This window comes from Zalophus californianus, chromosome X, assembly GCF_009762305.2.
Source record: "Zalophus californianus isolate mZalCal1 chromosome X, mZalCal1.pri.v2, whole genome shotgun sequence".
Classification (NCBI taxonomy): Eukaryota; Metazoa; Chordata; class Mammalia; order Carnivora; family Otariidae; genus Zalophus; species Zalophus californianus.
This window is the reverse complement of record NC_045612.1, coordinates 71451994-71474428: the sequence shown is the minus strand read 5'-3', so window position 1 is coordinate 71474428 and position 22435 is coordinate 71451994. Positions and strand designations below refer to the sequence as shown.

The 22435-nt window shown below is 51.6% G+C and overlaps 3 protein-coding genes across 4 annotated transcripts; 1 reads left to right on the top strand and 2 right to left on the bottom strand.

Moving 5' to 3' along the window:
* Positions 1 to 6996: 6996 nt before the first annotated feature.
* FOXO4 (forkhead box O4) lies at positions 6997 to 14421 on the top strand. 2 transcript variants are annotated; one of them, XM_027609254.1, is made up of 3 exons: positions 7005 to 7937; positions 11506 to 12565; positions 12924 to 14421. In XM_027609254.1, the coding sequence occupies exons 1-3, from the start codon at positions 7476 to 7478 to the stop codon at positions 12929 to 12931; spliced, it is 1530 nt and encodes a 509-aa protein (XP_027465055.1). In that variant the 5' UTR covers positions 7005 to 7475; the 3' UTR covers positions 12932 to 14421. The 2 variants fall into 2 exon arrangements, with proteins under 2 accessions (XP_027465054.1, XP_027465055.1); XM_027609253.1 differs by lacking the exon at positions 12924 to 14421 and having other exon boundaries at positions 6997 to 7937; positions 11506 to 12591.
* Positions 14422 to 14854: 433 nt separating this feature from the next.
* CXHXorf65 (chromosome X CXorf65 homolog) lies at positions 14855 to 16770 on the bottom strand. Its single transcript, XM_027609255.1, is given in 6 exon segments — positions 14855 to 15017; positions 15243 to 15349; positions 15818 to 15886; positions 16196 to 16330; positions 16532 to 16618; positions 16746 to 16770. Coding segments are annotated over 6 exon segments (522 nt in total). The 3' UTR covers positions 14855 to 14918.
* A 961-nt stretch (positions 16771 to 17731) lies between these two features.
* Positions 17732 to 21484, bottom strand: IL2RG (interleukin 2 receptor subunit gamma). The gene is made up of 8 exons (XM_027608329.1): positions 21328 to 21484; positions 20950 to 21103; positions 20567 to 20751; positions 20174 to 20313; positions 19592 to 19754; positions 18932 to 19028; positions 18606 to 18675; positions 17732 to 18255 (listed from the first exon to the last, which is right to left on the bottom strand). Exons 1-8 carry the CDS (start codon positions 21440 to 21442, stop codon positions 18055 to 18057), a joined length of 1125 nt encoding a protein of 374 aa, XP_027464130.1. The 5' UTR covers positions 21443 to 21484; the 3' UTR covers positions 17732 to 18054.
* Positions 21485 to 22435: the final 951 nt, after the last annotated feature.

Here is a 22435-nt window from a genome sequence, read left to right as displayed (position 1 = left end):
GTGTTGAGATGGTGGTTTCATGGGTAGTTATTTTCTTCTATTTCTCTATTTTCACAAGTTTGTTTGTCTTGTGGCTGTAATGTTAATACAATAAAAATTTTAAGATAAAAAATGAGTCCACCCTTACGCTGCAGACAGAGTATTATCACATATCAGGTGTAGCTCTTAAGAGGCAACTGGCTCTTGTACATAATTAGAGCCAGAAATAACAGCTCAACATCATTTATGTAAAGAAATTTAATTATCCTTGGTGGCAGCCTCCAAAATTCAATTGGTCAATGTAAAACCCCATTCTGCAGCAAATTCACAGTGGTAGGCACCCTGGGACCCTTCAGTTCCTCAAACCAGAGGTTCCACTGGAATATTTATGAGGCTTCCCTTCGTATGCCCAGGCCACCTGACTGGTTATAGGCTTTGAAAATTGCTCAAATCAAAAATCCCTCCTCTGTGGTGTGCAACTCAGATCAAAAAGCTGCTTCCGGCAAAAAATCCGGCTTTACCCGCACCCTACCTCCATGAGGACGTGAGGTAAACTTCCATGCAACAACAATGCTGGCCAAGCTTCTCGACTTTCAAGCCAGAATGTAAACCCTGTCACCCAAACACCTGTTCATCTGGCTTCCAAAACATATGGATCCTGCCTCAATTGACAACAGAGCATACCAACACTTCTGGCCTTCACCAGAGAAGTGTAGTCAGCCTCTGAGGTCCTGTCAAAAGTCTGGCTGTGAGAAGAGATATTTATGGAATATATTGTAAGGGACATTTTATCCATCCACTCCTTTAGGTGGCATTTTAAGTTGTGTCCCCAGATCAAGTTAAGGCACCAGAAGGTTACATGCCTGAACCATATTAGCTCAGCCCCTGCAGAAATGCTTTAATGTTACACCCTTGGCTTTTAGCCAGGGTAGTTATGAGCAAGTAATATGAAAATCTCTTGTGTGTGTGTTATGAAACTGTTACTGAGGACATTGTCCTTTATGTTAATCCCACATGAGAGATTTCTTATGGAATTTAGTGTCAGCAGTGAACCATTATGTAGCTGTTAAAAATTATAATTCTGGAAGACTAAATATGAAAGTGTGTTTATGATATGTTCATTGTAAAAAAACAAGAACACAAAATGGCATATAGACTCTCATTGCAGCCATGTAAAAATTATTTGTGTCTGTAGAAGAGGACTAAAAGCTGCTAGGCAAAGATGAAAATTGTATGAGGGCAATGGGATTGTAAAAATGTTTTGTATTTTCAAAAATTTTTGTTTGCTGTATGGGCGCCTGGGTGGCTCAGTCGTTAAGTGTCTGCCTTCCGGTCAGGTCATGATCCCAGGGTCCTGGGATCGAGCCCCACATCAGGCTCCCTGCTCAGCGGGAAGCCTGCTTCTCCCTCTCCCACTGCCCCTGCTTGTGTTCCCTCTCTTGCTGTGTCTCTCTCTGTCAAATAAATAAATAAAATCTTTCAAAAAAAATTGTTTGCTATAGCCCTGTCTTTTCAACTGGGAGAAAAAAAAGAATTTAGTGACAGGGAAATCTCTGTCCCTCCTGAGGAGTTGCTATGTGTCTTTCCGATAATGAGAATTGTCACATTCCCCCTTTCCCCTGGCTGCCCCCAAAAGGTGGACTTCACGTTTGGTCATTGCACGTTAGCTCCTCCTTCCTTTCTATGCCTCTGATGTTCTATTTCTATAATCTTATGACATTTGTACTTTTGGCGGGGGGTAAAGTGCTCCACATCCCTTATAGAAAGCGGCAAAATGGGGCACCTGGGTGGCTCAGTGGTTGAGCATCTGCCTTCGGCTCAGGTCATGATACCGAGGTCCTGGGATCAAGCCCCGCATCGGGCTCCCTGCTTGGCGGGAGGCCTGCTTCTCCCTCTCGCATCCCACTGCTTGAGTTCCCTCTCTCACTATGTCTCTCTCTGTCAAATAAATAAATAAAATCTTTAAAAAAAAAAAGAAAGCAGCAAAATATAAAGCATTTTTCCCATTTTAAAAGTTATCCACAGTCATAATAAACTGGAAATATGTGAGAAAGTAAAAACAAAAAAGATAACCACTGTTAACAGTTTTTGGCATTTCTTCCTATTTTTTCTCAATGTATTTTAAACAAAATTATGAGCATATAGCATGTAAAGTATCACATCCTGCTCTTTTCATGTAACTTTAAATTATAAGCATGTAAAAGATAAATAAAATAAAATATAAGCATGTTTCCTATACTGGAAACTCTTCTGGTTGAAAACCCCGGTAAATATCATGCCAGGAGGACTTTCTTTTTTTTCCAGTAGGACTTTCAAAGGTTGAAACCACTGAGACCTGCAGGAAGGGTTAAAGACGAAGCTGGAAAGTCAGTTCAGGTGAGCCCAAAAGCTAAGAGATGAAGCTTTGTGGACCTTATTCCAACCGGGGGGGGGGGGATGGTTTGGGGGGGTGGGCAGAACCGAATTGCATGGGTGTTAAGTGTAAGCTCAGGGAAGCCTAAGGCCAGAAGGGCAATCTGGGGTCTTATATCCAGATTGGAGATCACAAGAAATAGGATTTTAGAGCTGGGACAGACGTTAGCTATCATCTAATATAATATGCTCATTTACAACTGCAGAAACCAAAGCCAGAGGAGGCAAATTGACTTGTGTAGGCTCTGGAGTCAGAATGCCTGGATTTGTCTCTCTGCTCTGCTACTTAGTAACACCGGACCGTAAGTAGATGCCTTACCCACTCCGAGTCTCATTTTCCTCTCTGAAAGGGAAAAATAGCATTTAACTTACATGCTTCTTGTGTGGATCAAATCAGATAATCCACATAAAGCACCTAGCACAGTACTTAACACATAATAAAAGCTCAATAAATGTTACTTTTTGATAGTACTGTAATTATTATTATGACTGAACTAGTTAGTGACAGAGCTATGACAAGGTCTCAGATCTCCTGACTCAAGCTAGTGCTCTTTTCACTGTATTGGACTAACTTTCAGGGTCCAGAAAGACTGAGAGTTGCCTTGAACTTAGTAGGGGTAACAACTCAAATCTACTTGGGGCTAAACCTAAAGACTTTAGTCTGGGGTCCACTTTATGTAAAAGCACCCAGCCCGGTGTCTGGAAAACAGTAGGCTCTTTTTTTTTTTTTTTTTCTTTTAAGATTTTATTTATTTGACAGAGAGAGAGAGAGAGAACGAGAGCACAAGCAGGGGGAGCTGCAGAGGAAGAGAGAGAAGCCGACTCCCCACTGAGCAGGGAGCCTGCCACACCACGGGGCTCGCTCCGGGGCTCCATCCCAGGACCCTGGGATCATAACCTGAGCCGAAGGCAGATGCTTAACCTACTGAGCCCCCCAGGTGCCCCTAAAACAGTAGGCTCCTAAGAAAGGTTTATTAACTGAGAAGATTTTTAAAAACCAACGACAGGATTGGGAGGGTGGTGCTGGCTTCTAAGAGAAGGACTAGAAATCTTTCACAGAGTCACATAAAGAAGGACTTAAGGAAGAGGGCTACCAAAACTATGTACATTCCATGCATGTCTGTGAAGACCAGAGACAGTAGAGGTGGTGCTCTCTGAGATTCCTGGAACTTTCTCATTGTCATTTTTGTTAACCCTTTCTTCTTTCCCCGTAGTTACTGGCAAAAACTCCTATACAGACACTAGGGAGGGTTGGGTGATTTTTCAGAGCTGGGCAGGATAAGAAAAAAGTGGGGAAATAGCTATCCCGATTCAAATTAATAAAGCCGATTTGGCAGCAGGGTTGGGGGGGGTGGCACCCAGGTAGAAAAGTGGGTGGTGGCAGTGAAGGAGGCAAGAGAGTCAGACCCCTCTACGGTCTTGAAGAGGAAAAAAAGAAAAACATGTTGTGAATGGGAAGCCAGTTAAGACCATGAACTCTGGGGTTGCAACTGGGGAAAAAGCCTGCCTCCCCACCCCACCCATATCTTGCCATATCTGTTCATAATTTATTACTACAGTCTGTTTTTTGGGGGCCTCCTGTTAGTCCTTTTTTCTGACCAATATCTTTTTTATTTTCCAAGGCTACCTTGCTAACTCTGTCCCTTGACTAATGTATATTCTAACACGCCCACAGTAATAAAGTGAATAACCTTGACCTCTCCGGATACGTGTTTTAAAGTAGCAGTGTTTTTACTATTCCACAGATCCTTTAACTCACCCTCCTAAATCATCTGGTCCTATGGGTTATGGTCATTTTCGTCTTTCTAGGATTTCAAGGTATACTCTCATCTCAACACTAAAGACTCAATAAGTATTTGTTGATTGATTTCAGAGTTTGTAATCTAGTTGGGGAGACAATATGCCCTCATGAAATGAAAAGTTATGTAACCGCCAGCACAAAATTAAAGAATACAAACTGAGTTCATAGAGGTTCAAGAGACGGAAAGCAGATGAGTGATCTGTCAGGTTGGGCTAGTCAGGGAAAGCTTCCAAGAGCACCTAAGATTCGAGCTTTGAATTGGAAATTTAAGGAGGTGATGGACATGAGTTGGTGGAGAGGTGGACCTTTTGAAAGAAATGCACAAGGGAGACAATGCAAGATATCATTCAAGCCAGGACAGGTGCCTGCCCCACCCTGCCATTTCTCTGCCTCAGCAGCTCTGCATGATCTGTCACCACACCTATTTCAGTTCAAAGAGAGCTCCTTGTGACCTAGTGCCCACCAGGCGCTCTCTTGTATCAGATTCACTTACCATGCACACCAGGCTGTGCTGCAGGACGAAGAGGCATATATGCAGGAAATGTTTGTAGGCATTGTGAGCAACGATGCCCCATCTCTCAAGTCTGGACCTCAGGTAGGAATACATGGTCTTCTATTTACCCTCTTCATGACAGATGGAGCACACATGCAGTCTGGAGGAGAAGGAGGCAGGAATGTGTAGCACCAAGATGGTTATGTTACCATGAGCAGACTAATATCACTTTGAAGGCCCAGTGTCCTGCCACCTCTGAAAAATGCGGAGTTGTATAGCTGTCCTTCCTGACAAGGAGGAAGGCATCACCATCACGTAGCACATATCAAGCCACACTGCTAGGCACTATACAGAGAAGTTAAATTATAGTCCCTGCCCCTAGGAGTTCGCTGTCTAACAGGAAAACCGAGGCACGGCCAGACAGAAAGTACCCACCATACGTTTACTAAAAAGTTGTCAAATGTACAAATGTAATGCCATTCAATTCCTGATCCCATTCATTCTACCAGCATTTCTCGAGTTGGACCTCAGGCTAGGGTCACAGAGATACGTAAACCTTGCCCCTGTCCCCAAGGAGTTCGGTTTAGTGGAGGAGACATACATGTAAAGAAATCATTACAGTACCATATGGTTTATGCTGTATAACACAAGCCTGCACAAAGTTCTTGGAAACGCAGAAAAGGGAGAAGTCCACCTAAGGGGAACAAGAAAGGCTGAATAGGAAATGTTCCAAGATAAGAGGCTTGGGGAGGGGATGATGAGAGGGAGGACATCCCAGGAGGTGGAGGGAAAGGTAGAAAAGGGCACGACATTTCCCGGAAATAGTACAAAACTCTGACTGGTTGGAATTTAGTGTGCCTAGTGAAAGATGAAGCAGGAAAGGTGGGAAGTGGCCTGAACCTGAAGAGATGCGTGTACCTTGCTAGAGAGTCTGAACTTTATCACATAGGCAATAGGGAAAATCAAAGGACGTTTCAAGCAGGGAAATTCTCTGGTCACATGTAAGTGATATGATCCCAGTTCTCCTGCCTCCTAGCTGTGACTCTGGGAATGGCACTGAATTTCTGAGCATTCGTGTTTTCATGCATAAAATGGGGTTGATCGCAGTACCTACCGTACCCGGTTGATTTGAGGAGTAAATGAGCTAATGTATGTAAGGCAATCGGCACAGCGCCGGGCACATAATAAGTGCTCCATACGTTTTAGCCTCTATTACCAGGAGTGTTTCTTAGAAGGGTAACTTTGTTGGCAGCACGGAACATAAACCACGGTGAGGAAAAGACTGATGGCAGGAGGTCCGACTAAGATGATATTGCAACTTAATCCAGTGATAAATAAAGTCTGGACTGGGATCTGGACGGGAGAAGCTAAAGAGATGAAAAGGCGAGGGGGAAGTCTAGCTTGGAGGACTGGGCAGATCAGGACAACTGGTAACCAAAATCAAGATAAGGATAGCCAGAGTATAGGGGTGTGGGTGCAAGAGCAGATAATGCGCTCCGTTTGGGACCTGTTGAATGAGAAGCGAAGCCGCCCAAGATGGGAACCTGGAGAATATCAGTATTTCAGGGGAGGCCAGAGGAGCCAGTGGAGAAAACTGATTGGTCAGCGATCGCACTGTCACCGTGAATTGCGTACGGGGGCTTGAGGTGGGTAGAGGAGACACTATCGCCAGCATTTGTTTATGTTGCACAAGCCCTTCACCCAACTCCCGAACCTGCATACAGCCTATTTTCTAGTCCGTTCTCGGCTTCTTGCCTCTCGGTTTTCTGCTTCTTGTAAGAGACCGCATTTTTCCCTCCTGCCCGCCGTTCACGGAAAGACGGAGAAAGGTCTAGCGCCTCTCAACACGGTCACCGAGGCGACCCGGAGTCACACGGGAGGAGGTGGGAAAGGGGGGGGAAGGAGGAAAATGACTTTTAAAGAAAAGAAAAAGTCCGCGACGACCTCTAATAATTAAAGTTCCACCTCCCTATATCCTGCCACGCCGCTCTCCAGCCGCCCTTATCGGGCTCCTGGCCGCGAAGTAGGACGGGAAATGTAGTCCCCTAAGGCGGACCAGGGTGGCACGACTGAAGAACTCGGTTTCCCAACTGGCTCTCCAGGCGCGTGCGCAGATGGCTGCCCCGGCGAGTGGTAAACAGAGACGTCAGGCGGGGGCTGCTGCTCGGAGCAAAACAAAAAGGGAACCCGGGGGTGGGGGGTGGGGGGGGGCCGATAGGGGAATTGGTGCGGGAATAAGGGAGGCTGGGGCCGCGGGGCCGCGGGGCCTATTAAGAGTGGAGTGCAGGGAAGAGGCGGGGGGAGGGGCAGCTAGGGGAGGGGCAAGTGACGCGGGGGAGCGGGGCGTGGGGGAGGGCAGTGATCCGGGTGGAGGAAATTTGGGAGGAGTGTCCGGGGGGCAGCAACTTAAAAGGGGGAGGGAACTGCGGCTAAGGAGACGTTCGGTGATGGGAGCGCAATGTATGAGGGGATACCGTGCCTCAGGTTTAAAAGAGCAGGAAGCTGAGTGAGAGGTTGGAGAAAAAGTGTCTTCGCTAGGCGGAGGTTACAGGTGGTGTCTCGGAAAGAGCTCCGAGGCTGTCCGCTTGTAGTCGAGAAGAGGATCAGAGAACTGTGTGGAAGGGACAGCCTGGGGGCTAGCGTCCTGGGGCGAGGGGGAAGTTCGCGACTTTCTGAGGACTGGCAGGAATGTGCCTCCTGGCCCTCGGTGCTTCCCCCCTGGGGGGAGGCATCGCGAGGGACGGTGGCAGGCTCCTCTGAAAGCTGAGCGGCGGAGGTCCAACTCCACGTATGGATCCAAGGAATGAGAATTCAGCCACAGAGGCTGCCGCGATCATAGACCTCGATCCCGACTTCGAACCCCAGAGCCGTCCCCGCTCCTGCACCTGGCCCCTTCCCCGACCAGAGCTCGCTACTGAGCCGTCTGAGCCGCCCGAGCCGCCCGAGGTGGAGCCAGGTCTGGGAGAGAAGGTACACACGGAGGGGCACTCAGAGCCGACCCTGTTGCCCTCCCAGCTCCCAGAGCCGGCAGGGGGCCCCCAGCCCGGGATCCTGGGGGCTGTAACAGGTCCTCGGAAGGGAGGCTCCCGCCGGAATGCCTGGGGAAATCAGTCATATGCAGAACTCATCAGCCAGGCCATTGAAAGCGCCCCCGAGAAGCGACTGACACTCGCCCAGATCTATGAGTGGATGGTCCGCACTGTGCCCTACTTCAAGGACAAGGGTGACAGCAACAGCTCAGCAGGATGGAAGGTAACTATGACCCCCTTACCTCTGTCCCAATACCATCTGCCCCTTGGGCCCCCTAGCCTCCTTACTGCCGTTCTGGGGCCACCTTTTATGCCCCTACCCCAGAGATCCACCTTCAAATCATCAATTACACAAACATTTACTTAGGACATAGTATATGCCACTGCTCAGTGCTTGATGCTGGAGGATCGCAGATGAATAAGACACTGTCCTTGCCTTGGAGAAAATTGAATTCTCTGCTCAACACTCCCAGCACTTTGGCTTGAGCTGCCCCAGACACTTATTTCCACAGAGAGGTCTTTATCCTATGTACAGCAGGAACTGTGTGGATTCCCCACATGAACCTAGCCTTCCTTCCTCCCCCACCTCCCACCCCAACACCTTTTCTCCCATTCCTGTGGGATTACTTGGATTCCCCACTTGCCTCTCAATACCTCAGGGTAGAGGTACTGTGCTAGAACGGCTCTACCCAAGAAGAGGGGGTAGAGTGGCAGAGGTGAGAAAAGGTGATATTCCTGGGGTAAAGTAGCTGCTCTTATGGACCAGGAGGAAAAAAAGGGCCATGAGCTGCTACCTGCCTCAGTTTACCCTGTAGTGCTAGGAAACTCTCCCTAGCAAGGGGCTATCTAAGTCTGGGGTGGCAGGGGCCAGGGGAGAGTTTTCATTTACTGTTGAGGAATAATAGTTACGAAAAAAAGAGCTAGGGATCTGACTTTGGAGCACAAGGTTGGGAGTTCCCTTTGCCTTCCATGAAGAAACTGGGAAGAAAGATCTTGCTAGATGCTCTGAAAACTTGTCCTGAGGAATATGGAACTCTAATCACAAAATGGGGAGCTTCAGCCCCTTGGCATCTTGCACCCCCGTGGGTGGTGAGATCAGCGTACAAGGAAGTAGAGAGGGTTGAATGAGCAGAGGGTCCTCCCCTAGGTCTAGGAGATCGAGTGATCAGATCTGCAGTATCCCCAGGAGCTGGGCCGGACCGAAAACAGGACAGCTGACTGAGACCCTTGGCACTATTTCTGGGTAGACTGCCACGCCACAGTCTCAGCTCATAAAGAGCTCCCCTCCTTGGACCCAGCCTACACAGCTGTTTTTTTCTTTTGCCTTAGGTTCATTTTCCAGGGTAGAAGAAATAATCGTGAGTTGTTAGTTATGCAGTGGGAGTGTAGTCCCTCCTTATAATTTACACTTATTTGCGGAGTTTTTGTCTACAAAGTAGTTTTTAAGTTTTGTTTTGTTTTGTTTTATTAATCGTCACAGCAATTGTGAGACTTCACATTTTACGTGTTGGGAAATTAAGGTACAGAAAGGACAGGAAACTCTCCTGGTATCTGTAGAGCAAGGACCTGAACTCAGGTCTACCTAGAAATCATATCCTCTTTCTGCTAGTCCATGCTGCCAAATTCTCTTCACTTGAATGATGGCGAAGCCAAATCAAGCTGAGCCTAGGGCCTCCCAGCCTCTCATCCCCCATCCCCACCCCCGCCCCACTCCAAGGGGTAAGCCTTGGGGGGCCCTGAACTGGCTCCTCTGGTGGTGGGCCAGAAGTACTCCCACCCCACCAGGGGGTGGCACTCACTAAGAACAAGAAAGCTTTGTTTTAGGTGGCTTGGGGGGACAATTAGGAGTCACCCCCCCCCCCCCGCTTCCAACAGGTAGGCATTATAGGCTTCTAGGGAGCTGACCTCTCCAGGTAGGACGTTGTACTATGTACTAGTTCTGAGGTCTAAAGAAGAGGGGTTAACCAAATGGGCCCCTTGGGGTATTGAGTGTAGAGAGAGGAATGGAGCTTCTCAGTAGAGCCAGAGCTGACGGATGAACGGGGGTGGGGGGGTGGGGGTGGTGGGAATCTCAGTGCCAGAAGTCATGGGGGCGCTCAGTTACTGAGGTTGGACAGTTACTGTCTAGATGGACAAGTTTCCATTCCCTTCAAGGAACGAGGCGTACCAATGCAGCCAGGGTAGTAGCCGTTACTGAAGGGTCCCAGGGAGACAAGGAATTCTCTGGCTAAAGAACTCTGGAACAAGAAGCTACTTGAGCATCTTTCCCCAGGCAGAGGGTCTCCTTATCTGGAGCACCAGTCAGAGCCTCAGCCAAGTAGTTCCGAGCCCTCCTGGGCTCCTCCCAAGTTTCTAAACACCAAAGAGCTCCTTGTGGGAGGTCAAATGCCCCTAAGGTTGGAGATCTTAGGCACAAATTCCTGAGGGGAAGTAGGGGAAAGGAGGTAGGACAGGGAAGGGATGTGGGGGGGGGACGACACAAAAGGATGGTGTAACTAGCCTGGGGCAACCAGTAGAAAGAAGCTGCTCTGGGGGCTCAAGAAGCTGCCAATCTCAGCTCCTTGGGCCCCTGGGAAAAAACTTATCTCTAGCGGAATATCAGCAATGAGGGAGGAAGGGAGAACAGAGGGAGGGAAGGAGGAAGGGAGGGAGGACACGGAGCTTCCAATACCCAAGGCGCTTCAAAGCTGATAGAGCCTCAAGGGCAGGCTCACTATTGTCACCCCAGGGCCACTCACCAATAAGGCGACAAAGTACTGATTATGTCCTGGGAGCTTGGCACTCCGAGGGGGCGCCGTTGAGGGCTGCCTGACTGGACAACATGATCTGTGCCATGGGCGCTTATACTCGATGAAACCAATTACGTGAAATTGTAAATAATACAATATAGATTGGGTCAGATTGTGTGGAACAGATTAAAAATACCATATGAGAGATTTGGCCGCAGAAGTCAGGCAACCACTTAATAGAAGGGAGGGAACTTACGCTTGGTCTTGAGGAACTAGCAGAATTTACAGAAGGGAGACCCTTCCTAGGACGAGGAGGGAGGGAGAAAGGAACGTGCCTTGTGTATCTGAGGCACAGCGAGGCGCCTGGCCTGAATGTAGTTGAGCGTGTCTGCCCAAGGACTGGGAGGAATCAGGAAAAAAAAAAAAAAGAGAGATCTTCAAATCCTCCGGAGAGCTGGGGCTCAAATGCCCCATGCGGAGTAGAGCGCTCTCTCTGCTGAGGTTCCAGCCCCTCAGCCTAGTCAGAGAACTGGCTCAAGACAGGGTGGGCCAGTCTTGGGCTGGCGTCATACCACTGTCCCGTAAACTCCACCCAAGCCTACACTCAAGGAAAGAGGCTGGAGCCATGGAATTCTTTCCCACCTAATCCTAGTTCTTGTGGAATCAGGAGTGTGTCTCCCCAATAAATGCCCACCAGCCCCAGACAGCCCCCCAGAGACCTGGGAGGAGTGCAGTGCTGTGAGCTTTTCCAGAACGGGCCCAGTGCCCTCGGCAGTAGGTTGTTACTCGGCTTGTGTCCTGGGCCCTTGTGCAGAGACGTCTGGAGCAGCAGAGGCTGAGCATCTCGTCTTTGGGTGGGAACTGTGTATGGTCTTCCCCCCCACACCCCGCTCCAATCCCCACCCCTACCTTTGCCTGTTACCCCCCCCGGGGGGGTTGATAGCTCTGGGTTTCTAGGAATGCCCCTGCTCTGTCCCAGCATCCTTCGAGGTGGGGCTGCTGGCCACTGGCCTCCCCTGCACGGAGCTCATGCCCCTTTCCCACTGCCTCTGCCCCCTCCAGAACTCCATCCGCCACAACCTGTCCCTGCACAGCAAGTTCATCAAGGTTCACAACGAAGCTACTGGCAAGAGCTCTTGGTGGATGCTGAATCCTGAAGGAGGCAAGAGTGGCAAGGCTCCCCGCCGCCGGGCAGCCTCCATGGATAGCAGCAGCAAGCTGCTTCGGGGCCGCAGCAAGGCCCCCAAGAAGAAACCTGCCGTGCTGCCGGCTCCACCCGAAGGCGCCACTCCAACGAGCCCGGTGGGCCACTTTCCCAAGTGGCCAGGCAGCCCTTGCTCGCGAAACCGCGAAGAGGCCGATGTGTGGACCACGTTCCGTCCACGAAGCAGTTCTAACGCCAGCACCATCAGCACTCGGCACTCCCCCATGAGGCCAGAGTCTGAGGTGCTGGCCGAGGAAGAGATGCCAGCCTCAGTCAGCAGCTATGCAGGGGGTGTCCCTCCCACCCTAAACGAAGATCTCGAGCTGTTAGATGGGCTCAATCTCACCTCGTCCCATTCCCTGCTCTCTCGGAGTAGTCTCTCTGGCTTCTCTTTGCAGCATCCTGGGGTCCCGGGTCCCTTACACACCTACAGCACCTCCCTCTTCAGCTCAGCAGAGGGGTCCCTGGCAGCAGGAGAAGGGTGCTTTGCTAGCCCCCAGTCTCTGGAGGCCCTGCTCACCTCTGATACGCCACCACCCCCTGCCGATGTGCTCATGACCCAGGTAGACCCCATTCTGTCCCAGGCTCCAACACTTCTGTTGCTGGGGGGGCTACCTTCCTCCAGCAAGCTAGCCACAGGAGTCGGCCTCTGTCCCAAGCCGCTAGAGGCCCCGGGCCCCAGCAGTCTGGTCCCCACCCTTTCTATGATAGCACCACCTCCAGTCATGGCAGGGGCTCCCATCCCCAAGCCCCTGGGGGCTCCTGTGCTCACACCTGGTACTGAAGCTGCAAGCCAAGACCGAATGCCTCAGGATCTGGATCTTGACATGTATATGGAGAACCTGGAGTGTGACGTGGATAACATCATCAGCGACCTCATGGATGGGGGCGAGGGACTGGACTTCAACTTCGAGCCAGGTAGGACACCTCTTCATCCACAGTAGCATCTCACAACTTACAGCCACTCCTAGGTGCCCAGCTGGTGCCATGATCTGAGCAAGAGGGAGCTTTAGAACTGGAGGCCAGGGAGGAGGGCGGTGGCTGGAGCCCCTGGGGAATGGGAGGGAGGGCGTCGTATTAGAGGGGCGTAGCTCCCCGATGGGACCTCCAGGCCCCTCAGCAGTGCCCGCCCCTAGCAGCAGCACAGGCAAGGTAGGGGGAAGGGCTGTCTCTGTTTTTTGTGGGGGGTTTTTTGGGGCGGGTGGACCTTAATGGTGGAAAGTTGTCATGCCCCAGATGAGCCTCTTACTTTGTCTTCCATTTCTTCTTCCCACAGATCCCTGAGCCATGGCTGCAAGCTTTGTCCCCTGCTTCAGCGGTGGAGCCAGGCGTGCCCATATCCACTCTTTACCCTTGACCCCTCCCTGGGAATTCAGGACCCTGCTTTAGAGCTAGGGTGGGGTCTGCTCACACGGGGGCTTTGAGGAAATTCTAAAGATAAAGCTGCCCCATATGGGAACTGTGGAGGGAGGGAGGGAAAGGGGTGGGGGGAAAGGGAAAGGGTTTCTTCTCACTGTGCCAATTAGGGGGTGAGGCCCCCTCTTGGGAGCCATCCTTGGCTCTCTCCATTCCCGCCCCCTGGGTTTCAGAGCAGGGGTGGGCAATGCTGTTGGAAATGTGAAGTCACCAGTGGCCTTACCCCTGCCTTTGGGAGCAGGATCTTTTGTAGTCTTACCTGAGCTGGTCCGGGCTAGCTTGAGCCTGGGATTTTTATGCAGTGGCCCCCTAGGCCAGTGGGGTGGGGTGGGTAGGGTGGGGTAGTAGGGACCTGGAAGGGCCAAGGTCTGAGCACTGGAGGGGCTCACCAGGCCAAATCACCCTTGGAAGGCTGCAGATAACAGAAAGGCTTTTTATAAACTTTTAAAGAGATATAAACACAAATATAGAGATTTTTAACAGTGGCAAGGTGCTAGTGATGGGGAGAATGCTTTTTTTTTTCTTTCTGAAGGCTTTGTCATAGTGACATGATGCAAACACTACAGACATTACTTGGGGAAACATGGGGCGGGGGGAGAGAGAGCGAGCTCCAGGCCGCCAGAGAGCAGGGGGCAGGGGAGCAGCAGTGGAGAGTTGTACTGAGCAAGGGGGAAAGCTCTGCCGTGGAGATGTCTGGAACAAGGTCTGCGCCGACCTAGCTTAGAGTTTCCCTATGGAAAAAGCTAAGCCAGGCCCCCTGGTTCACCTTGTGTCTGGGAGTGTGTGGTGTTGGGGGTGCAGCCACACTCTCGCATGACCCACTGCGGGTTAGCGCTATGGTGGGAGAGTGCACTGAAGGCCTGGAATTAGCTTGTGGCCTGCAAAGGGGTGGGAGGGGGTGGGGGAGAAGAGGAGGGAAGGATTTAGGGTGGTAAAGTTAGGCACAGAGACCTCCCTGTTCCAGGCCCCTGACAGCTGTCCCTGCCCTTCTTCCCCTTGCCTGACTACAGGGGTTATGTGGAAGTGTGTGTGGTGGCAAGCAGGGGGGGAGGGGTGGAACAGGGCAGGGGGAGCTGGGGAGCTTGGCCGAGGGTCTGGGAAACAAGCGGGGATGGAGGGGAATGTGGATCAGGTTTACTAGCACCTGCCAGGGTGGCCATCTGGGGCTCCTTCCCCACCCCAGCCCCCAGAGCAGCCCCTCCCCCAGTCCCCTTTGCATTGTCCCCTCCCCCGCCCCTGCTGTGGGTTCCCATCATTTCCTGTGTCAGCGCCTGGCCTACCCAGATTGTATCATGTGCTAGATTGGAGTGGGGAAGTGTGTCAAATCAATAAATGAATAAATTCAATAAATGCCTATAACCAGCTCCGGTTTCTGCCGCCTTGCTGCTCCCCTCAGATAAGGGGTGGGGGAGGCAGAGGACTGGCGGGAGGGACTACTCCGAGGCGGAGGAGAGGTGGGGGGCTGGGGGAATTTCAGCAGAGGGAGTTGGTGGATCATCGTGGTGGGGGGGGAGGGAAGATGCCCATCCTTCACGGAACCCCAGCAGTAGTGGGCGGGCTGTGATAGGCCTCTCAAGGGGAGGTAGTCTGGTTGGAGAGGACCCCACCCCCTACTCTGTCCCTCAAAGGCTCATTGTACCAGACTTCACAGTCTTGCCTCACTCCCACCCATGCGCTCACCCCAGCCCTCTCCTGCCACTCCTACCCACCCTCAGAGCCTCCATGGTGCCCAGGGCACACTTAGGCCTTGGTGCAGATATTGGGAGAAGGAGTCTTTCTTGAAGAAGGGACCTCACGTTGAATTCCAGTAATTTCATACCTCGTATTATTGCTCTCACCTGGGCACTTTATTTAGTTAGCAATGTTTATCTCTTCTGAGAAAGTCCGCTCTGGTCCTAAAGATCGGACCCCTGCGAGTGGACCCCTCTTCATCTGATCGTCCCATTGATTTGGACTGGAAAAGGAAAGGATCCATAAGTAGATAAAGAGGCCCCTGCAGGGAAGCTTTCTACAAACTAGGGCCCGTGGCAGGCCAAGAGAGGTTGGAGGCAGGTCTTGGGCATGGATATTGGATTTGGAAAGGAAATTCATCCCGGGGGTGGGGGACAGGGGGCAGGAGCCTCGGGTTGGGTGGTAGGAAAGGGGGGTGCAGGGACAGACTACATTTGGGGAGTCTTACTGGGAGGTTCACAGAGGATTCAATTGGAATGACTTTCTTGGCTTCTGGGCTTCTAAGCAATCTCACTCGGCTCCTCTCCAGAAGGTCACATTGTGTGCACAAGGTGTCTGAGAACTAGGAAAAGGCACCCCTACCCCGACCTCTGAGGATCAGAGACCTTTACCTACCCACCCCATCCGTCCCATCATTCCAGCAATCACTTGGAATAACTGGGCCCAAAGCTAGGCTGAGGAGTGATCTGAAGGTGCCTAAGTTTTGCTCTTTTCGGTGGGAATTGGGACACCGAGACTCCAAGAGAAAAGGATAAAGGGAAAGATGGGAACGATGGGGTGGTGATAGGGAGATTATATCAAGACAGTGCCCGAGAAATGGGGGTGAGGAGTAGGGGTGAGTGACACACGCCACTCCAGCCGGTTGGAGTGAAACACCCATCCTAAAGTGGACCTAGGCCGTAGTCCCCTTTTCCTAGGATCCTGCCTCATTCCACAATTCTCACTCCATATAGAGAATGTACTCTATCACCTGGCTATGTACAGTCCTCTCCATGTTCCTCCTTCCTCCATCGCGCTCCTTACCAATTAGCTCGGGTTCTGGATTCTTCAGGAGAGGCACAAAAGCTCTGTGGGCATTCTCCAGTCAGGTTCCTGTGAACACAGCAGTGTGCTATCTCCAGCCCCTGTCACCCCGTCTCCCCCCTTCCAAAGCCCAAGATTTCAGGAACCTAACCCCCGATGCTACTGTGAGCTGATATTCCTGATTTCGTCCCCCTCAGGTCCAACCCTAGGATCAGGTGGGGGGAGCATAATATGCATAAACCTACCCTATTGTTGTAGAGGCGGTGCCCTTTCTTAGGCTGACTGGAGATGGTCAGTTTGGACCTGGTTGAGGGTCAAGGTTCACAATCCATTTTGAGGGCCCTGCCCTATCTTTCAGGAATGCTCCCAAGCCTCTACCTGGTGCTCCAGGCTCCACCTTACAAATATAGTAGGTGTTTCGAGCAGTAAGGAATTTGCTGGCATAGTCTCCAGGGGTCTTCATCAGGAAAAGCAACTTCGTTGTCCCCGTTTCGTCACACACATCGATGGTGTCTGGAGGGAGGCCAGGGGTTATTGGGGCAGCTAAGGAAGGAGAGTGGGAGCAAAAGGGGCAGTGATCCTATCCTGAAGGGATTGGAGGAAGCTGTTGGATTCAAAGAGCTCTCTTCTTGCCTGTCAGAGGGCTTGGAGTCTCGAAATGACCCCGCGGACTTCCAACCCTTGGCCTTTACTCCCCTCCGCCTAACTCCTCACCTGTTTTAGGCAACCCTACTTTATTGCGGGTGTAATGCGGCAACAGAAGGACAGAGCAATTGGTATTGACCAGAAACTGGTGATTATCTGAGAAGACATGGGATGGGGCATGTGGCCCTTCTGTAGGTATACCATCCCTGTGACCACCTCCCCCCCACTGCCCTCAAACCTCCCCAGCCCTACATACAGACTCCAGTTCTGTGATGCCCCTCACCTCCATGTTTGATGAAAATGAACATGCTCTCAAGATCTTCTCACTCTTCAGATGAAGGCCTGATGAGTCATTCGGAAGGAGAATGTTCTAGAGGTCCGGGGCGGGGGGGGGGGGTGAGCAGAAGTGGGCTCATAGGATTGGGGGTCTGGAGAGGTCAGCGGATCGCATAGGCTGAAGAGGCCCAGACAGGGCAGATGGGAGAGAGCTACCAGCAGTGGATAGCCAACATCCCTAGGGGTGGGGCCTGAAGCTGAGGTTGAGGGATTATGAGGTCAGAAGTGGTATATGCAGCAGAAGGTGGAGTATGGATAAGGAGAGAAGAACCCGGGTGGGAGTCTGTGAAAGATTTGCTGGGGATGGGGGCAACACGGTAAATCTAATTCTAAAATGCATCCTGTGGGGCGCCTGCGTGGCTCAGTGGGTTAAGCCTCTGGCTCTTGGTTTTGGCTCAGGTCGTGATCTCAGGGTCCTGGGATTGATCCCTGCACGTCGGGCTCCTCCACGTTAAGTGCAGAGTCTGCTTGTCCTCTCCCTCTGCTCCTCCCCGCCCAATAAATAAATAAAATCTTGTAAAAAATAAAATAAGGGGCACAGGGGTGGCTCAGTCAGTTGGGGGTCTGCCTTCGGCTGGGTCCTAATTCCGGGGGCCTGGGATCAAGCCCTGCGTTGGGCTCCCTGCTCAGCAGGGACCCTGCTTCTCCCTCTCCCTCTGCCATTCCCCCTGCTTGTGCTCTCTATCTCTCTGTCAAATAAATAAATAAAATCTTTAAAAAAAATAAAATAAAATGCATGCTGGTAGGAGTGCAGGGCACCTAGAGAAAAGCCAAGTTTCTCGAACGCTGCTCTTCTCTAGTTAATTTGTGGTACTACTCCTTGCACATCATGAGTCTACTACTCCTTTTTCCTCCTGTCAGCACCATGACTCGCACCCTCCTTGCACCCCACATTTCCCTTGCTCCCCGCCCCAACAACAGACATTCTTGATGATCATCAACAGAAGCTTTATTTCTCATTGCTTGGAGCATAATTGAAGGATAGATGGAAGGAGGGAGGGAAGGACGGAGGGACTGCGGGAGAAGGAATCCTGCGAGGAGGAAGAGGGGCTGGATCTGGGAAGATGAGCCGCGTGCTCAGGGCAAAGGGGCAATTGGACGATAGCAGATATTGAATGGGGGGGCGTGGAGGGGGAGGGAAGTTACAGGGGGCATAAAATTCAGAATCAGCCACAGGGGGGCGAGGTGAGCATGGGACCCAGGCTGGGTAGAGGGGAAGTTAGTTCAACTTAGGAATACAGGGCTCTGGGATTCTGTCAGGGTATCAGGGCTCCAGTTTCAGGTTTCAGGGTGTAGCATGGGGGAGCCCAGTAGGGGCTATGCTGGCTGCAGGGGGAGCCCCCAGGCCCCTCCCCTGGAGCCCCTCCTTTTGGGGGAATCTCACTGACGTGGCAGAGCCATTCACTGTAGTCTGGCTGCAAACTCTCGGCCAGGCCCTTAGACACTCCGCTCCAGGCCTAAAGACAGATATCTCCAGGTCAGGGGTCAATTAGGCGCAGGGAGTAAAAGACCCGGGCTCTGTACCAAGGGAGCTCTTACAAGGTCTGCAGCGCCTGTGATTACAGAAGGGACACACAGACTCCCGGGGCCCCCCATACCGCTGTTGCCATCTGCCCCACCCGATCTATATAATCAGTTCTTCGGTGTGTCACTCTCCATCTAGCCCAACCTCCCACTGGCCAGCCACATCCTGACAGTTAGTGCAGGCCCCCTCCCCTTCCCCTCTGGCCCCCACACTCTGGCTGACTTTCGGGCAGAGGCAGTCAGTGGTCGACAAACTGCAGTCTGCCTGTGACAATGTTCTCACCGAAAAGTTCCCGTGGTATTCGGTGACCAGATCCTCGAGGTTCTTGAGGGTAGGAATGCGGGGCAACATCCTGAACGGAGGAGAAAGAGGGAGCAGGAGCATGTTGGTTACACTCGTCTAGTACCCTTCTCCCAGTTCTCCCAGACGGAATGAAGGGATTCTGCGGTCTGTGTGCCTGCAGCTTCCTTCCGTCACCATGCCCCCCTTGAGTGATCCCTCATTCCTTACTGTCCCGCTCTCTACTCCTGGAGACCCTGTGATAATCCTCCTCTACTATTTCTTCCCAGCCACCCCACTTCATTTTCCCAGGATATCTGAAATCTCACCGTTCCAGCCAGCAGTACACACAGATAAGGGTAATAATCAATCCCATGGAGCCAAGGGGGATAAGCACAGCTTCCCAAGCAAACAACAAAGGATTCTCTACAAAAAAAAAGAAGAAGAAGAAGAAAGAGAAAGTGACCTAACATCTATAGTGCCCCAACTTTGGTGCCAGGCACCGTGCTAGACACTTCCCATACCCTTAATCCTCACAACTCCTGAGAGTGGCGGGGGGTGGGGGGGACAATCATTATCTCCATCTTACAGATGAGGAAACAGAATCAAAGAGGTTAGCGATGTGCCCGAGGTCAAAGAGGTGGGGAGTAAGCAGCAGAGCCAGTTTTAAAACCCTACATCAGTCTGGTTCCAAAGCTATCTTTGCCATGCAGGCTTTCCGGAAATGCTGTAGGGGAATCTTAAACATTCTATCTCCCCTCTGCCTCCTTCTCGACCACCCCCCCCCCCCCGCCCACTCTAACAACATACTGACCTAACCCAACACAGAAAAACCCTGCAACCTGGGGGTTGAGGTTGAACAGTGAGGGGAGATGGGCCACCAAGTCTGGGGGACTTAGGGGTCGAGAGGTAGAGCAAAAGAGAGAAATGCTTGAAAGGGTTGGGGTGCCGGGCTCATGGGTCACGGTGAGGTCTTAGGCCCATTTTACCCTTGGAAGTATTGCTGCCCCAGTAGATAGGGCGGCTCCATTCACTCCAAAGCTGAGCGCTTCCACAGAGTGGGTTATAGCGGCTCCGGACACGGAACGTGTAGAATTTCTGCCCATCCACGCTCGGCAGAGAGAAGCTATTTCGGTGGTCCACTGATTGTTCCTTGGGGAGAAAGAGAGTGAGGGAGAGATGGGTGTCTAAAAAAGAAGGGAGAATTAAAACCGCGGCCCCTCCCCCCCATCATCCAGTCCTTCCCAGCTCTTCCCTCCTCTCTTGACCACTCAAGCCACCCTGCTCCCTTCACCAACTAGAATCTAATGCCTCCTCACCAGATCCCCTGGAAGGCTCCCTTTTGTTTACTTGGCTATCAGGTATTGGGAAGAGTACGGGTAGGGAAACGTTAATGGGAAGTCCACTGGTCATTATAGGCAAAGGAGCTGGATGAGGGGAGAGACAGAGCAGAGGAACCAGGAAGCAGAGAACAGGAGCTTGAGATCAGGCCCTCCTACTTGGCCGATTGAATCCTCTATCCCCATTTGCTTGGCCTTAGAGCTGCTACATTCATGACCCCGGTCACTCACAGTCCAGCTGCGGTCCCAGTCACTCCGGTACTGCACAAGGTGCTCCAAACAGTGGTCCAAGTGTCTGTTGCTCCAGCTCAGTTCTAGCTGCGATTCGCTCAGGTTTCGAAGGGTCAGGTTCTCCGGAGCCCAGGGGATCACTGGAGATATGTGTGTTTGTGTGTGTGTGTGTGTGTGTGTGTGTGTGTGTGTGTGTGTGTGTGTGTGGTCATTGCCCTGGCCTAGATGAATTAGGATCCTGAAGGTAGTGCCCCTAATCCCTCTGCCCCTCCCGATCCCGATCCCTCACCTCGTCCTTCCTGCCTAAGTACCCTCAAGGTGAAAGAACACCACTCCCTATACTCCAGTGCCCCACAATATATTCCAGGACTCTTGGCGCCCTTTCCAAATTACCCAGATTCTGCAGTTTTAGCATCTGTATGGACCGCCTCCTGGGCTCCCCCGGGTCCTGGAGCTGGACAACAAATGTTTCGTAGAGATGGATCTCCTCCTTTTGCAGCCAACAGCCCGCAGTGGTCTCTCTGGAGAATAGATAGTGGCCACACTCCTGGACTTTATCATCATTGGAGTTCTTGTACCTGGAGAAGGGTTGGGAGGAAGAGGAACGGAGGCATAAACTTGGGTACTACGGATACCACAGCCCAGCCCCATCTCCTCTGAACTGACTTACCCCATGAGAAAATGGTGGGGAGGCTCGGATGCTGGCTTACCCTCTTTCTTGGTCCAGCCCACCCCCCTCTTACTCCCTTGTGCTGTCCCCTCTTCCTTTTTCATACCAGTAGTGCAGAGTCAGGTTGGTGGGCTGGGGCTCAGAGCTGCTGTTCCAAGTGCAATTCATGTACTCAACATTGAACACAAAGCACTGGACCTCTGGGAGGGGCAGGGTGGGAACGCTGAGGGTCCCAGGGGGTGTAGCGGTCAGGGAGAAATCTAGGTTGGAGAGAAGACGAGGGGGGGGGGGAGGGGAAGACCAGAAATGATGGTCAGAAGAAGCAGCAGCAGGGGGCAGAGAACCCTTCCCCTTTTCCTTCTCCACAGTACTCTTCAGTTCTGCCCGCATCCTTCCAATGCCCCGTGGCAGGTTCGAGATTTCTGTACGGCCCCTTCCCACAGGCTCCCCTCTCACCAACCCCCTTCAGTCCCACGTTTCCCACCAGCTGCGACGTCTTCATTCCCATTGGGCATGGGGACCGTCAAGTCCAGCCCCACCCCCAGCAGAGGCAGCTGCAGGAATAAGAGGGATCTGAGTGGCAAGGGTGGCCTCAACATGGCGCTTGCTCTTCGTTCCCTGGGTGTAGACTGTCAGGAACCTGGGCCCCTCACCCATTACCCCTCCCCACCCACGCATTTCCTTCTGTCATAGCTTCCGGTGGAAAGAACCTTAGAAGCCAGGGCTTTACAGAGGGTGTGGCAAAAGTGTGCTATGACACAGGCTAAATCCTCCGGGAGATTAAGTGTTAATCTAATCTGTAGGTGTAATACCACCACTGTAAAGTGCTGTTAAGTGGAGACCGAGGCTGGGCACACGATACTGTCACAGACTCAAGAATCTTCAGGCCACCCGGATCCTGGGAAGGATCTGTTCGCCGCCACCACCACCAAAACTCCCAACCACCCACCTTCTCATCTAAGTCATTTTATCCTGTGGAGTGGAGGGTCTGGAACTCCCTCCCCATCCTGTGCTATGCTTCTTCCTGGGCTCAGTCACCCTGAAACCTCTGTCAAAGCCCTACTCTCTTGGGTGGAAAGTACAATCTTGACGCCTGTGGGCACACGTATAGCCATCTTCCTTCTGACCTAATCCAAACCAGAATATCCATCCACCCTTAGCTGCTGCCTGAGCTGGGTCCCTGTTGAGACAGGTTAGGAGGTCTGACTTAGAAGTAGATTCTGGAAAAGGAGGAACAACAATACTGGCTTCAAACTCCTCGTCTTCCCGTAAATCTGCTTCTCTTCCTGTGTTCCCTATCTCAGTTAATGTATCACCACCCTCTCAGTCACCCAGACTTGAAACCTCAAAGTCATCATCAATTCCTCCCTCTCTCTCATTCCTGAGAATCCAATCAGCTCTACGTCTGTGGTGTTTTCTCTCAGCAGTGTCCTCCTTTCCACGAGCACAGCCACTGTGCTAAATCAGCCTTTCATTCCCTCTAGTCATGATTATTCCTCGAACCCACTAACTGGCCTCCCTTTCTTTTTCTTTCTTACTTTCTTTTCTTTCCTTTTGTCTTTCTTTCTTTCTTTCTTTCTTTCTTTCTTTCT